General features: G+C 42.4%; 1 protein-coding gene across 1 annotated transcript in view; it reads left to right on the top strand.

The window, feature by feature from the left end:
• gmip (GEM interacting protein) overlaps positions 1–17560 on the top strand; it is a 29496-nt gene that overhangs the window by 6690 nt on the left and 5246 nt on the right. Inside the window, exons 5-19 of the mRNA XM_079521226.1 lie at positions 1001–1126; positions 5023–5087; positions 5974–6081; positions 6537–6617; positions 6907–7047; positions 8754–8891; positions 9480–9664; positions 10728–10831; positions 10930–10992; positions 11715–11810; positions 12272–12432; positions 12596–12772; positions 13233–13370; positions 15951–16123; positions 16497–16818. Of these exons, the coding sequence (XP_079377352.1) occupies positions 1001–1126; positions 5023–5087; positions 5974–6081; positions 6537–6617; positions 6907–7047; positions 8754–8891; positions 9480–9664; positions 10728–10831; positions 10930–10992; positions 11715–11810; positions 12272–12432; positions 12596–12772; positions 13233–13370; positions 15951–16123; positions 16497–16818 (2078 nt within the window). The remainder of the gene's footprint in view (positions 1–1000; positions 1127–5022; positions 5088–5973; positions 6082–6536; positions 6618–6906; positions 7048–8753; positions 8892–9479; positions 9665–10727; positions 10832–10929; positions 10993–11714; positions 11811–12271; positions 12433–12595; positions 12773–13232; positions 13371–15950; positions 16124–16496; positions 16819–17560) is intronic.

Here is a 17560-nt window from a genome sequence, read left to right as displayed (position 1 = left end):
TTGCACACATTCTCAGAAATGGCACATTTTGGCCCGGCCAAAATATTTAGCCTGATACCTGGAACTGGTATCGTCAACCGTTTATTTTTTTTAAATATATATATTATATATAAAGGAAGTGAAAGCCTCTGGGTTAATCTCTGCTTTTAAGTTCAGCTGCTGAAACTGACATTCATCTGAAAGGTGGATTGGCAGTGGGGCACTGAGAGAAAGGAAGGGAGAGGGCAGACACAAGACCACACAACATCCACTGCTCTCTCACAGTGACTCAGAGGGAAGAAGAGCAGCTGATGTCAGAGAGAGTGATCTCATGTCAGCATCCTGGCTGGTCGACCACAGAGCAGCTGTAATATGGGTATGCATGCACACGGCATAATGGGCTCTGACTGGTTTGGGTGACACTGCTCTCAAACCAGAGATGTGTCTCTCTCTAGCTAATGGAACCCTGTGATTCAAGATTCATTGTATACATGCTCATACATGTATACGTGCAGTGAAATGTTGGTGTGGCACACTCCGCCAGAGAGGAAGAAACCAGTGAGGGAATTGATATCGCTGAAGCCTTTTGTGTGAAACCTACCCCCCTTTTTTCTTCACGTTTCCATTATTTTTGACTGGAAGATTCAGGATCCGATGTGGAATTTCTACATGATGTTTTGGGACACACTGGATATTCATTCTATACTGTTGGAACATACAGTATACATGCTGTTTGCTGAGATATAATGGGAAGTTACAGCGCTTTTTTGAAATCTGAAGACCAGCTATGACTTCCCGTGTGCAGTCATTGCATCCTACATGGGGTTTGTGTGCAGCTTCTTTTTTGTTGTTGTTGATACATTTGTTCTTAATCAGAGTTTTGATCAGTAGAGTTATGTATACATTTGATCAAGAAGACCATCCATTTCTAAACCCAGTAGAGAAGTATTTGTTTTTGGACTGCAGCTGAGGCGTTGGTGTTTAACCTGACCTGGAGTCATGCTCATGTACTCCCTCTCAGCCCCGGATGCTGACCTGGTCCTCTGTCGCTGTGAGGGTGGAGTTGAGATGGCCCTGCAGTACACCAAGATGTGGTGCCGCTACGCCAAGGACCTCCTGGCCTGGATGGAGAAGAGAATGAACCTGGGTAAGCGCGTGTGTGTGCGTGTGTGTGTGTGTGTGTGTGTGTGTGTGTGTGTGTGTGTGTGTGTGTGTGTGTGTGTGTGTGCGCGCGCGTGCACGCTGTGTGCCTAAGCTTGTGTGTTTCCAGAATTATGCAATTATTGGCGCTCAGGTGTCGCAGGGCCTGCCCACCACGCAGTCTAGGGGTTTGAATCCACAACGGTGCATCCGGCTTTGACGACCGCTTTGACGAACACAATTGGCTGTGTTCGGGGGAGTGAAGCTGTGCAGGACGGGTGATATTCGTCACTGCACGCATTCTTGCGGGCTGGGGTGTCACCAGGGAATGTTGAACGGAAGGGGGACTGCATGTAATTCCGACGGAGCATGCGCTGCTCCCGTGCTTGCGGTTATGGTTAGGTTAGGGTTTGAGGTGGGTTGTCGTTTGTTGGACCAATGACTAGTCTGAACTACGTACTGCACCCGAACAGCAGTGGCAAGCAGTGGGAGGAATTAGTTGGCTTTTTTCCCTTTATTAAAATAAAATGATGCTCTACTTAGATTTAACCTGGATTGAAGTCACGACTCTCTGTTTCCAAGATTGTTATGACAGGTCACAGGTGTTCATATGGCGTTTACAAAGCCCATAAGCACCTGGAGGTAAAGCTATAGGTACCACGTTCCCATAATTCACCAAACACACAGGGCTCATCTTGCCCAGTGCCAGTACATGAAGGGTCAGTACTCAGCCAATGTTCCATTCATCACACACCAAGCCCTAGGGAGAGAAGGATTAGAGGGAAGATTAGTTAGTTAAACGCAGGGTAATTGAAATGTCAGAGTGCCCCGAGAGTGCATGCACACAGGGATCACTCTGGCATCGTGCATGCAGCCCGCACAGGTGCCCATAGTTACTGTCTCTGTCAGCTTTGATGCCAAACATGTTAGCCTGTTGGTAGCAATCACACGGAACCTTGCCTGGCTATGACGACAATAGTGTTGTTGGGCAACAACAAGAATACATGACTAATGGTAGGCAGGGTGGAGCTCGGGCGCACACAGTTGTGCATTACTCAAACCTTAGAGACGATGCCGTAATCGTGTAAGAGTTCCAAAGACGAGCACAGAGATATGTTATTGTCCAATTTAAATGGCAGCTTCACACTGTGCCCCGGGCACGTATCTTATAATATCAGTGTTTAACAACAGAGCAGCCTGCCTGAATGATGTGGAGCAGCGTTTATCATGATGGGGTATAGAGCGTCGCAGTCCCGCCCCCTACCATGGACCAGGAAATTAATCCCAATGCATTTTTCCCATAGACATTTCAAAAAGTATTTATTTAAAGACGGTTACGCCGCGGACAAAGCCAACTCGAGTCGTGACAACTCATGACAACACAAACAATATTTTGGACGAAACAAATAATTACAAAGAAGAAAAGCAACAAAAAAAGTGTTGTAACCTGCCGTTTTTTTCTTCTTTCTAATTATTTTTTCGGCCCCAAAAATTGTGTTTGTTGTCATGATTTGTCACGACTCGAGTTGGCTTTGTCCGCGGCGTAAACGTCTTTAAATAAATACTTTCTGAAATGTCTATGAGGAAAATGAACAGAGAATCATTTCCTGGTCCATGGTAGGGGGCGGGACTGCGACGCTCTATTGATGTCAGTCAGCAGCAGTGAAGCTATGCCTTGATTAATAAACATTATTTGTATAGTGCTTTTCCAAAACAAGTTTACAAAGTGCTTCATGGACATAAAAACAATAGACAAGAAAAATGTGTGAAAGGAAATTTATATGCAGTTCAATAAAAAAATAAGATTGATGGAGCGATCAAACAAAATTAAGAATGAACGTAAAGTCTAGCAGTCCATTCCTCTAGTTAAAAATGTGATTTTAAAAGAGCTTTAAAAGTGGACACTGGGATAGCCTGTCTAACTTCCAAGTGTGAAGCCCATGGCAAATGCACTGTTGCCTGTCTGTTACAAGCCTTGTCCTGGGGACCAAAGTAATAGCTTGTCTGCACATGCAAGGCTGTTAAAGTGATTTAAAAACAAACAATACAACTTTAAAGCATGTTCTGAACGCCACAGGTAGCCAGTGCAGTGAGGTAAGAGCATGGGTAATGTGGTCATGAGTTTTCATAAGCTTTACAGTAATTGTCTCTGTATTCTAATTAACTGTAAAAGCAAGGTTGTATCATCCAGTTAATCAAATTGGTCTAAGTAACTGAATCCAAGCATTATTTGATATGTGCCCAATATAGCCATGCGACAGACTCCTGGTATTGTTTTCACATTATGAGTCCATGCGTGGTGTTTATATGTCTGTCTGTGGACAAATATTTCCAACGGAATATTCACAACCACGCTCGATGCAGTCACGAAACCTTACAGGTGTGTAGGTGAGATCATAATGAAGTCTGAGTTTGAAGATGGGTGTGGGAGCTTGTAGATCATAATCATTTGTTTTCTAATTTATAGAGTTTCTTAGTTTTGTATTTGATTTATTCATTATATTACAAAAACAATTGTAGTAATAATAAGTAATTGTAGTAAAGTAATTCGTGAAAAATGTAGCTTGTGGGAATATTTTTTGAAAATGTTTTGCATCATAAAATGGCAGCTCACGTGTCGCAACGCGACAAAACGCATTGTGAAATGTGTAAATAGTGTAGATCTGCTATTTTCATGTATATTATTATTGCTACCATAGGTCGCAGTTTACTATTATGTCAGTCGGTCGGTTGGTTGGTCGGTCACGCCTCCATATATGGTCACGCCACGTGACATCACGCCTCCATATATGGTCACGGCTCCATTATGGTCACGCCTCGTGACATCATGCCTCGTGACATCACACTTCGTGACACGTCACGCCACCATATATGGCCGTCTCCATGTATGAAGATCACGACACTGACTCATCAAACCCTGGATAGCCATAAAAATAGAGAAATTGAAGCGCTGCAGGGATCAGTTAGTGGCTCTTAAAGGGGTGCTCTTTGGTAATACAGGTAGAACCATATAGAACTCTTAAATGGGTGCTCTTTGGTAATACAGGTAGAACCATATACAAAAAAGGTATCTTTCCTTCAAGTTGCACTGCTTGATTCCCAATGGTGTAAATTGCAGACTTGAAAAGAAAAAAAGGAATCTAAGGCACTCGACCAAAAGGTCTTCGTCAGGGTCTATCTGAATGGATAGCCATACATGGAGAAGACTGGATCATCCTAGATCTGCATATATGAAGCCGGCCAGCAACTCTACATCTGACCTCAAACCTCAAACCCTTAGATCTCCATATATGGAGCTGACCTGACATTCCATATGTTGATCCCCCCCACCTGTCCTTCCTCTTCGATTTTTGATTTTTACCTTTTTACTGATACCTGTCCATTCAAACTCTAGACGGAAAATGAAGGCTGGGCCCTCATCAAACCCTGTACACTCAAGACACTGCCCGCGCTGCCACCCTAAGGGCCGATTCATACTCCTATTTTAGAGCCGAATAAAAGTCGGTTCGGCGCTGTAGAGCCTACAATGTGACGTCATTTGAGGTTCGGGGGGGCGGGTACCGTCCTAAAGTCGGCTCTTTGGTGCTACTGAAAATTTCTGACGAGCCGAAATCATTTCGGCACTACAGCGCCGAAACAGCGGTAAAATAGGAGTATGAATCGGCCCTATGAAATCCATATATGGAGCTGACCTGTTCTGACATTCCATATGTTGATCTGACCTCATCAAACCCTGTACACTCAAGACACGCTCCATATATGGCCAGTCCTCATCAAATCCTGTACACTCAAGACACTGCCCCCGCTGCCACCCTTAAATCTCCATAATATATGGAGCTGACCTGTTTTGACCTTCCATATGTTGATCTGACCCCCCATGCCAATCATGATTTCTGTTCACAGAACAAGAATTTTCAAAAAACATAATGAAGGCTGCAGAGGGTGCCAAGTCCTGTGTGTCACAGCAGGTATGTATGTTGTATGTTGTATGATGAAACAGTGTGTCCAACAAGGCCAGCATAACATGTATAGTAGTTTTAACACATTATAACCTGGGGCCAATTCTACATAATTTATAACTTGGGGCCAATTCTACAACATTTATAACCTGGGGCCAATTCTACAACATTTATAACCTGGGGCCAATTCTACAACATTTATAACCTGGGGCCAATTCTACAACATTTATAACCTGGGGCCAATTCTACAACATTTATAACCTGGGGCCAATACTACAACATTTATAACCTGGGGCCAATTCTACAACATTTATAACATGGGGCCAATACTACAACATTTGGAGAATCGAAAGTGTGAGAGTAAAGTAGTTCTCACACTTTCAAAGAATTTTAAAAAAATTCAAAAATAGCAGATCTTGTAAATCTGCTATTTTTGAATATGCCAATGCTAAAATCTAAAGTGCCACAGATCCCGGTGTCATTTATAGTTTTTGTGTATATCTAGTAGTAATTGTAGCACCCATATCATACTGTTTTAATGTATTCATAGTATTCTCATTGTGTTTGCCTGAACATGGCATAAAGCCATACCTCGTTGCATGATTAATGGTTGATATTTAACAAATAGCAATAATGAATCTTTGATCTTTACAAGCTGTACCTCGTTGTAAAGGTGACTAATCAACAATTAAAATGATATAAAATACAATACCAATTGGTATTATCAAAGTGGAGAAATATTGGACCAAAGTCTCTGAACTTTTTGTGCTGAGTTTACTTTGTTTAGGAATTGTAACGCATTTTATGCATGATATTACTATAATATTATTATAATAGAGCCACACTTGCTAAAAACTGTGCGTTAATAGACAGGTTGTCTTCCTTGTCTTTGCAGGTTAAGATGCCTTTACAATACATCTACACCATGGCCCTGGAGCAAGACATTAAAAACAGTGGTGCTTCCAGACAGACTATAGAACAGATACAACATCGCTGTTACCAGGTAGACACACACACACACACACACACACACACACACACACACACACACACACACACACACACACACACACACACACACACACACACACACACAGTCACACACACACGCACACGCACAGACTGTGTCACACACTTCGGTGTCACACAGAATAAAGGTCCTTGCAGACTGATGCGTTTTTCTGCAATTTCCCTCTGTTTTTTCCACCGTTTGTTTTCTGCTGTTTTCCCGAAAATCACAGCAGTCTGCAAGGACCTTTTGTCCCTCACACAAGTAGAATTTGCCGGTGGGCCCACACAGTAAGATCCCTAGTGTTACGCTCCGAAGAATGTACAAATGGAGCCGAGAACCGAGACATGGCCAAGTTCCAAATAAACACTTGGGTTTTTACTGTGCATGGCTTGTATTGTAGAGACGTGTAGAAATGTATGTTTGTGATCTGGTGTCTTTGTCTGAAGGCCTTGGCTGCCAAGAGGAATGAGCTTGACAAGTGGCGCAGAGAGTTTAAGGAACAGTGGACAAAGCAACAAAAGAAGATGGTGAGTTGATTAGCAACCTTGCGCCCAGTAATGTTTTTTTAATGATACTAGTGAGAGTGATTGAACTCTCTATATTTTAAAATACTCTTTTCTTAAAGAGTATTTTATTTTTTAACTTTGAATTAATAATTTGAATTGAATTAATATCTGTCAATGTGGTAGTACTGTATGTACCATCCATTAAGCACAGTCTGTGTGTGTGTGTGTGTGTGTGTGTGTGTGTGTGTGTGCGTGCGTGCGTGCGTGCGTGCGTGCGTGCGTGCGTGCGTGCGTGCGTGCGTGCGTTCAGTATGATGCCGTGTCAGCTCTGAAGAAGGCCCGGCACCAGTACCTCCAGCGCTGTGAGGACCTGGAGAAGGCTCGGGTTGTAGATGATGGACACAAAACCATCGACAAGAAGAAGAAGTCCAGGGATGAAGCCCAGACCAAGGTAAAATATGATATAATAAATTTACCCCGTTTTCATGTAACCAAAGTGCAGCCAGGGAGTATAGTGGACATTTTGAAATTTGAAATCCATCTCATGTGAAAACAGGCACTTTCTACTAGTCTTTGGTATGACCCGGCCGGGGAATTGAACCGTACCTCCCATTCTCAGGGTGGACACTCTAACCACGAAACTAGTGTGAGCAGAGTAGACCTTTCACCGATCAGGCCTAGCCTGGCTAATAAGCCAGACTCAAATCACACTGTCGTGTGGTATTTGAGTCTGGAGATGCTGTGTATGGATCTTGTTTCCCGGGGGGGGGGTTCAAACATTTTCTCTTTGACGCAATTGGTCAGAGCTACTGTCAGTCAAAGGTCTCAAGCATTGAACGTCACTGTACCAAAGCCCGCCCATATTGCATACCGTGTCCCGATTGGCCACACCAGTTCTCTGGTGTAGGAAATGGGCGTACAATTGAGCCTCTCCAGACCGTAATCCGCCGGCAGGCAAATTATTTTTTGCCAACGGCTGATTCGGTCTGGCTTATTAGCCAGGCTAGATCAGGCCCCCTCTCCGCCACTCCCCTCCCTGGTAGAAAACAGCGGAGAAAACTGACGTCACTTCATTGAGGACGACGCCCCTCTGCACTGTAGTTCACTCCCACTCTTAGACCAGAAAATGTCTCACATCCCCCCAGACTTTCCATTTTTGAGCCGCAGCGAACAGAAATAAACTTCCAGGATGACAATGCAATATTTTTATATTTTTATTAAAATGTGTTTTGGGTATTTTTGGGTCCACTTTAAATATCCTCACAGCCTACCATTTGGCCCCGGCCCACAGGTTGAGAATCAGTGCTAGACAGTCCATAGACTTGGGACAAATTATGCCAAGGCAATATGCTACCAGCTGTTCTGGTGGCTTGTGGTGACGCAACACCTTACTAAGACACTTTATGTTGGTTTTTCCTTTCATTTGATACCTTGTGGTGACCCAGCACCTTACTAAGAAACGGTTTCTCCCTTAATTTGTCACTGTCTGTAGGCTATGTATTTTCTTTTTCTTTTTCTTTTTTTTACGAGAGGGAGAGAACCACAAATTGCTGTTTTTGTGGTGAATCTTCACTGGAGCTGTTGTTGCTCTATTGTTGCTGGGGCATTGCTGCAAGTCATTAAAAGCACATTAGAAGAACATTCTGTGTGCACTTCTGTGCACTATAATAATCACCACAGTGATCATATGTGATATGTATGCATATGTATGCATGTTATGTATGTATGTGTAATTGCTTTTATACAGCAAATACCACGGCACGCATACTAACAAACAATACATGTCATAGCCATATAAAATAATAAATGGGAGACAAGCAGACAGCCAGAGAGGCCACTGGCTCTCTCCATGATTATTGGTTACCATAACACTCGGCAAAGCAACCGCATAATTCATGCTTTATGGGAATTAATAACAGTGCTCGAATGCATTTCTCACCATTTACATTGCCTGGCTCATGCTTCCCCTCGTATAAAATGTTTATAATGTATGTGGCTTTAGGCTTACGAAGCTTAATGATGCACGTCAAGTACAGTGATATCATTTTGTCGCTATTTAGCAGTTTTACAATTTAAGCATTTAGCAGAGTTTATACAGTACGTCAGCTATATAATGCAGTACGTTATGCATTAATGTTATCTCTCGGTCTCCTCCAGATGACGGAGTCGGAGGGCCTTTACAGGCAGTGTGTCTACGATGCCCGGTTCCAACAGGATGAGTTGGTGAAGGCCAAAGATGTCATTATTTCTCACATTCGCAAGCTGGTCTGTCAGGGAGACACAGTGCTCAAAGAGGTTGGTGTGACATTCAGGAAGCATTCCACATTCTATTATGGGTATAGATGTAACATTAAAGGACCATTCTGCTGGTCTGGCATGTTTAACCCATTGACTACTTGATATTTCTGCCGGCTACTTTATTATTTTTGTTTGACTTTCAAAGAAGCCATTGGATTCCGTTCAGTATGGCTTGAAACTTGCTTGAGATACTTGTAGATACAACACAGTGAAAATTATTGTTGTTGTTTTGTCAAAAAGATTTATTATCGTTGCCTTACCATTGCGTTTTCTATTGCTGATTGGTTTGAAAAGTCAAGCCAAATGTTGACCCTTGATTGATTTATGACCATAATTAAAATGTCTGTTGAATTCCTAACCGTGCAGTGTTTAACCAAACATTGACTTAACTATTTTAGCTGAATAGTTTGGTAATGTCGGTAATGTATTAATAACATCTGAAATCAAAAATCTATGTTTATATTTTATATCTAGCTGAAGCTGTGGATAGATATGTTGAGTATGAAAAAGAAAATGAGTATTTTAAAGAACATAACAGGGAGGTATTCTTCCCTGGCTTGGCCCAACGTGTTCTCTCTGCATTAGGCTACAGTCAACATGTTCTACTACCAGCGGCAGCAGACAGAGGCTGTCCCCCTGGGCTACCACAACCTGGAGATGATATGCCGACCCGTGGAGCCCGGGGAACCCTATCTGCAGTACATCTTAAGCAAGCGCCTTCCGGAGCAGCCCCTACAAACCTTCACCTTTCAGGAGTACGTAGGCAAAGGGTATGCTCGTCTAGACTTACTATCTCTTTTGCAGTCTCAGCAGTTGTCGGGGACAGACGGATTGGTGAAAAAAGTACTTGAATGTTTACTTAGTAAAATAAATCAATACTGCAGTGTAGAAATACTCTGTCACAAGTAAAACATCTGGCATTAGAAATGTACTTAAGTAAATTAAGTACAAAAGTATGGATATCAAAATGTATTTAAAAGTACCAAAAGCAGAAAACAGTCGTTATGAGGAATGTCCCGTTTCACAAGTTTTCAAATGTATAAAATGTCTAAAAAAATATTTTGAAAATAGCAGATCTACAAGCTTGTCTATTGTAGATCGTCTATTTTCAAATGGCCAAAAGGTTTATAGCGGCTGAAGTGCTTAATGTAGGTTTTGCAATAATAATCACACTCTTCAAAGTAACTAGTTGCCAGATTACTATGAAAACCTGTCAGTCAGTCCGCCTGTCCGTCCGTCTGTCACGCCTCGTGACATGCTCCATAAATGGCCGTCATTCCTTCGATGTCTCCCTTTTGACTGATACCTGTCCATTCAAGCTCTCGACGGGCCCGCCCCAAAGTTATTAGCGCAGCTGCGCCTGGCAGCTGGCGAAAACTAACAGGCCCGAAAATGAAGGCCCTACCTGGGCCTAACTGGACTGGCCCGAGGCCCCCCCTTTGCCTCTCTAATTAACACACATTTTACGCACTACCCGGCCCGAAAATGGAAAAATAGAAGAAAAAAAAGGTCCATATTTGGGCATTCCCAGACCTGTTGTTTCAGCGCAACCTCAGCCTTTAGGGTTGCCCTTTAGTGAGAGGTCACTTCTCGCCCTCAGGGCATCTTACTGGTAACTACAGTTTTCAAATAATTGTAGTGGAGTAAAAGTATAATATTTGCCTCTGAGATGTAGTGGAGTAGAAAAAACTGGGAAGTGGAGTACCAAAAACTGGAAATACTCCAGTAAAGTACTTAGTTACTTTCCACCACTGGGGACAGACATGTCTTTCCAATAACGCTCAAAACAGTGAAGCTAAAATCCGTTTTTGTCTACTGTTCCTTTGATAAAAGATCCGTGAAGATAAAAAGGAGGACCAGTAACCCCCTCAGCACATTGCCAGACTCTTTCTCCCTGCTGGATGACAGCCTGGATGGCAGACGTCCCATTTATACAAGTAAGAAGTCCCTGTAGAAATGCCCTGTAATGTGCTGTTTATTTACACATCCAGGTCTTTGGAAAAGTGTCCACTCATTTTGTTTTGATGCTCTGCAGGGATAATGGGTTGCAGTGACAGTGAGAGTTTGGGAGACAGTATGGAATCTTTGTCTAGCCCCGGTAAGCAAACGTCTCCTCATTTTCCTCCTCATTATAATTAGGGATGTCCCGATACACTTTTTTCCTTTCAGATCAGATCCCGATACCACAATTTCTGTGTTAGCCGATACCGATACCAGAGAATAATATTATATAATAATAGTCCAACGACCAGGAATAGTGTTTATAGTTTTATAGTGTTTATAGTGTAGTGTTTATATAATAGTGTCTTGTGTTGTGTTTATAGCAGACTCCTCACTCAAATGTGCACTTGCAGTTTGGGCAACTCCAAAGCAAACTCCACATGCCCCAACATTTTATTTACCTGCCATAGTGTCAACCCCTTACCCCTGTGTCGGATCTGTGGTTAGACTGGCATATTTGCCGATACCGATATGACCCGATATGACCAAATAAGAGCCGATCCGATACTTTTCCGATACCGACATCTCTAATTATAATAATAACAATAATAATAATTATACGCTTCATTAGGATAAAATGTCAAAGAGACGTAGAGTTTAAAAGCGTAATTTAAAAGCTTGTGGGAGCTCTTCAGTGCTAATTTAAAACAAGTACGTTGTGCACATCCAGTCCAGTGCTGGACAAAAGGTAGATACAGCGTGAAAGAGCAAAGAGCTCAGCTCCACTCCACAGTGTTCGGCATGGCCGAAACGTTGTGTTTGTGAATGCCGGTGTTTTAAAATAAATTAAGCTAAACATGTTATATTGGCCCTCTCCAGCTCATTGTATCAGGATGGTGCCTAAAGCCCCGTCCACTGGGACAATGTCATCAGAAGACCTGGATGAACGGGACATGGCAACAGTACTTGAATCAGGTTGGTTTGGTTTGTTGTTTTTAAGACCCATTAAGACCAGAGGCCGATTCTACAAATGTCTTCTAAATCCTAAACAGTCCTAAAACTGTTAGTGTTCTGAAAAACCTATATGTTTCTAGGTCAGTGGTTCTCAAACGTTTTAATGTCAAGGAACCCCAAAATTGTATGTATTTGGCCGCTGACCCCCATTTCAAAATATTTTGTTCCAGGGACCCCCAGAAGGAAAGTTTTGAGTTTTTCACTTCAATCAAAATATATATATATATTCAAAGATTTTCACATATTTTCACGTTTTTTCTAAAATAGCAGATCTATATCTTGAATATCCAAAGTATAAAATAATGGTTAAAGTGGTTAAAAATCTAAAATTAATAATATACTGGTAAAGTTTTAGGCATTTGCAAAAATACTTTTACTACACAGTTTATAATGGTGCCTTCTCTGTCTCCTCATGCTCTCAGACAGCATGGATTCCACCGTGGAAGCCAACGGTTTCGGGAGCAAGGTGCGCACGCCATCCCGGGCCGCGCTGACACACCGACTGAGGAAGATGAAGAGCAAGATGGTCAAGTGCAAACAGTGTGACAACTATATCATGGTGAACGGGATCGAGTGTGAGGAGGTACGAGGCCATAGAGGAGAGATATATAACACACTCTTCTGAGAAGAATAAAACCTTTCAAAGATGGATTGTTTACTTATTACCAATCTGTGAAAACATTACAGGATTACAGGATCATTCTTTTTGAATGTTTTTCTGTTCCGTTTTCTGTTGCTGTGGTCAGTGTCCGCTGGCCGTCCACAGGAAGTGTCTGGAGGTGTGTCAGATGGAGTGTGAACAGAGGAAGGGGGTCTTGTTTGGCGTGGGCCTTTCGATGCTGCTACGGAACAGCCGGCACCAGGTGCCCCTTGTGGTGCGTCGCTGCACGGAGGAAATCGAGGGCCGTGCTCTCGATGTCCAGGTACTATTGACGCACGTATGCACAGTGGTGTAAAGTACATTTAATCAAGCACTGTACCTTTTGTAATTTTGAAGTATTTTTTACTTTACTGGAGTATTTTCAGTTATCAGTCCTTTTACCCCACTACATCTCAGAGGCAAAAATTGTACTTTTTACTCTGTGAAATGGGACATTCTGCATAACAAGTACTTTCTACTTTTGGCACTTTAAGTACATTTTTATACCAATACTTTTGTACTTTTACTCAAGTAAATTTTGAATTCCGGATGTATTCCGGAGTATTTCTACATTGGAGTATCGATACTTTTACTTAAGTAAAAATGTAGAGTATTCTTTCCACCACTGCTATTGACCCACGTATGCAAAACAGGCTGCTGTAGATTTGAACGCATTAGACGCCTAACAGTTAGTGATGTTAAGCACAGCTACAGTAGCAGTAAACCTCCCATCTTTCTCCCAGGGAGTGTATCGTGTCAGTGGGTCGAAGCCTCGCGTCCAGAGGCTGGTCCAGGCCTTTGAGACTCAAGGGGACCACTTGGACCTGTCGGAACACTCACCCCATGACATCAGTTCTGCCCTCAAGCACTTCTTCAAGGAGGTATACACTAATCATCATAAATTAATCCTTTATTTCAACTCGGAGTACAGTTGAGGGGCAGGCCCTCATTTTCAATGTAGTCGAGATACAGAACACAATAATTTACAATTTACAATTTAGGCATTTAGCAGACGCTCTTAATCCAGAGCGACTTACATTAGTCAAGTACAAAAGTATGGGAATACATCACATATATAAAATGCATTTATCAAGAAACATGCGTAAGCTAAGAACTTAACTAGAACATATCTATATAATGACACTATACATATTAACTATACATATATACATATACTATACTATGCTATACATATGTTCTTTTTTTTTTTATAATATTTATTTTATTTGGAAAAAGCAGTAGAATAACAGCATTTCTATGCATACATAGGACACAAGTGCAGTTCCCAGGATTTTTTTTTTCACCCCTCTTCCCTCCCTCCCCCCTCCAAGTGACTCCATCTCCAGTGTCTCTGTGTCCTTGCTTTCTTCAGGACTACATATGGCATCAGGTCAACACTTAACAGGGGCAAAGGGCAATATCGCTTCAGAGTGTACATTTCAGAAGGAGAAAAAGAAGAAAGAGTGGGCAGACAAAAGAAAAAGACAGACAAAAGAAAAAGACAAAAAAACAACAACAATCAAGAAACGAAAGTATTTACAACATTGCTGAGGGGGACAAAAACAAAACAGCTTTGGATTTCGACCATGAGAAGAGGAAGGGTGTCTTAAACATTTTCTACAAAGATCATAAAGCAGGCTATTAGGACCAGTGAGATCACACAAAGTCAGCTCTCAGAGGGGCAATGTGTACTATCCAGTTGTTCCAAATTTGGTAGAAATTGTCTAGTCTAGTTCTTAGCATGTATGTTCATTTTTCCATTTTGAAAATATCCAGGACTATTCCGTGCCAATCGTCCATTGGCTATACATATGTTCTATGATGTGCTATGACTACATACAATGCAATTATTGTGCTGTCTACATGACATGCTATAAGTCTGTTTCAAATGCTATCTAAGTCTAAAAAGTGCTATCTAAGGGGGTAGGATAAGTGCTATGGGCCATGATGGAGTCTGAAAAGGTGGGTCTTCAGACTACGGCAGAAGATTGGGAGTGATGCTGCAGTTCTGATTGCAACGGGGAGTGCATTCCACAGTTTTGGGGCCAGAAGGGAGAAGAGTTTGGGACGTGTGGAGCGTTGTCCCGGCGTTTTTAGTGAGGGTACTTCCAGCTTTCCTGCGTTGGCTGATCTGAGTGTGCGGGAGGGTTTGTAGGGTTCAATCATGGTTGCAAGATATGGGGGAGCCATACCTTTGGTTGCTTTGAATGCCAGCATCAGAGTTTTGTATTCTGTGCGGGCAGCGACTGGGAGCCAGTGCAGGGAGCGGAGCAGGGGGGAGACATGTGAGAATTTTGGCTGGTTGAAGACCAGACGAGCTGCGGCATTTTGGATCAGTTGGAGAGGCTATTTGCACATGCCGGTAGGCCAGTAAGGAGCGAATTACAATAGTCAAGTTTTGACAAGACTGTTGTCTGGATTAGGAGCTGGGCTGATTCCTGGGTGAGGAACGGTCTAATTCGTCATATGTTATAGAGTGTGAACCTACAGGATCGAGTGACAGCTGTGATGTGAGTTTTAAACGAGAGCTGACTGTCCAGGACAACACCAAGGTTCCTGGCTGTTGGGACAGATGTTACCAGGGCGTTGTCTACGGAAATAGTTAGCTCCCGCATAGGGCAGGACTTAGCTGGGAAGAAGAGGAATAGACATTCATATACAGCAATATTAAAATACACAAATCAGAAGAAAACAAAGAGAACTAAAATACTCAATGAACTAAAACAGATAAACCAAAAATTAAATAAAGCCGTTACAATGTTGAACAAGGGTGTTGGAAATCATTGCCCTGAATTGACCAAAGAAGGAAGTGATCAGATTATTTAAGGACTTCTGGAGTTCATTCCAAGCAGATGGAGCACTGACAGAGAATGCTGCCTTGCCTAGCTCTGTCTGGCTCATTAGTTAGTTAGTTAGTTTCATTTATTGTCCACGTGTGGAAATTTGTCTTCGGTCTCAAACAACAGTAAAAACAAACAGCAACAACACTTACACAATTGTTTTCATGTCAAAAATGCAGGACACAAGTGGCAAATACATTAAAATCACACCCGTGTGAACTGAGTGGACTTTGTACCGTCTACCAGAGGGAAGTAGTTCGAACTCCCTGCAGTTTATGAGAGGGGTCATTTGCTATCTTGACAGCTTTTTTTCCGAAGTACTTCCTTGTAGATACAACTTAATTGTTTCTGTCTCTTCCCAAAGATTTTTGAGGCTAGGTTCACTATTTGCTGCAGCAATTGCTTCTTCCTTTTACATTAACATTGCCATACGGTACCACATTGCCATGTTAAAAGTCAAGATTCCCTCTATCAGGTTCTTATAGACTGTTTCCATGATATGCTTGCTCACTCTAAATTATGGGGAATGGAACAGATTTAACATTCATTCGAGTATTTATCTCAGTGCTTGAAGTCATGACTGTTGATTCTGAGCTAATCTGTGTCTTTTCCCTCCCACAGCTTCCAGAGCCCCTGTTTACCTTCGACCTGTACAACGACTTCATCCGAATAGGCAAGACGGTGGAGACTTCCAGGTCGGTGCACGAGGTCATTCTCAACCTGCGACAGCTGCTGGAGAGACTCCCGTCGTACTGCTACAGCACACTGCATCACATGATGTGTCACCTGCACAGGTGGGCTGGAATGTCCCACTGCATTTGATTAGTTTTCACAAAAACTGAGTCTGGATTTATTTTGTATGAAATGGAACTTGCCCTGACATTTCCTACATACACTAAAAAATGTCTGAGCACTGGGGAACCCCCAAGGGGTTCAATCTACAAGCTCACAAGTGTCGCATCATGACACATTGAGAGCTTGCAGATACCGTAGGTTATTTTCAAAATATTTTGTAAAATCATGGATCTTCTCTTTGTGTCCCTAGCACAAAATGTGGGGTCCGTGGCCAAATACATATACATTTAGGGATCATTCAACTTGTTGAGAACATGTTTGAGAACCACTTCTATACAGTCGCTTCATGTCAGCTTCTCCTCTTCCTCACAGAGTGTCAGAGCACTACGAGGAGAACAAGATGACTTCTGGGAATCTGGGCATCGTGTTCGGGCCGACTCTCCTGCGCCCTCTAGTGTCCATAGACTCGTCCATGGTTGCCCTGCTGGAGACCAGCTACCAGGCCGTGATAGTGGAGTTCCTGGTCACCCACCAGGAGCAGGTGTTTGGCCCCCGAAAGAGAGCCAACACGGACCCTCCTCCGGCCCCCACGGCACCTCTTCCAAACACCCCGCCTCGACGAACCTCCGCCCACCTGGAGGTCTCTGCTCAAGACCACGGAGCGTCATCCAGAGAACGGCCCCGCTCACTAGAAGTAAGAAGAAACTAAATAATTTAGGGCTGGGCAATGTAAAGGATAGATTTATTATTGATATTGTGATATGATCAATTAAGCCCTAAATTATGTGATTTATTATATTTTATATGTTAATATTGATTTAACTGCTGCATGAGGTTGGAGTAGCTACAGTTAGGCTTGTCACAATTATTACATAATCGCCTAATTGCAATTATTTGAGATAGTCGCAATTACTTTTGAATAATCGTCATCATAATCGTCTATGTTGAAAAATGTTCATACATTTTGAAAAGAAAAATCATAAATAGTGGAAATAGCAGATCCACAAGCTCGCAACCCGTCGTGGTGTGACGCGTTGTGAGCTTGTGGATCGACTATTTCCACTATTATTGCTTTAAAGTTGCTTTTAAACTATAAAGTTATGTCAGTCATTTCTCTGTATATTTAGGTGATGTGTCAAATCCGCCCTGTGCCACTTCAAAGCCTAAAAGCCAAACAGAAATGTGACTTTTATTCACATGTTCCAGTGTTCAAAACACAATGAAATCGTTGCCGTTGGTCGCAATTATTTGTGTGACAATTAATGGTCATGTAAAATGTCTTAATGATGACAGAATACTGTATGCACAGGACAGAGAGAGTAGTGCTGCACGAGCTGCTTGTAGTGATTATTGTTTTAAGCACCTTGGCACGGCCATAGGGGCAGCCAGAGGCTTAGCCCGCTCTTATTCTGTCAGGATTAACACACTGACCACTG

This window comes from Electrona antarctica (assembly GCF_951216825.1).
Source record: "Electrona antarctica genome assembly, chromosome: 14".
Lineage (NCBI taxonomy): Eukaryota > Metazoa > Chordata > Actinopteri > Myctophiformes > Myctophidae > Electrona > Electrona antarctica.
Note: the sequence above shows the minus strand (reverse complement) of the source record. Positions and strands in the feature narration are given on the sequence as shown.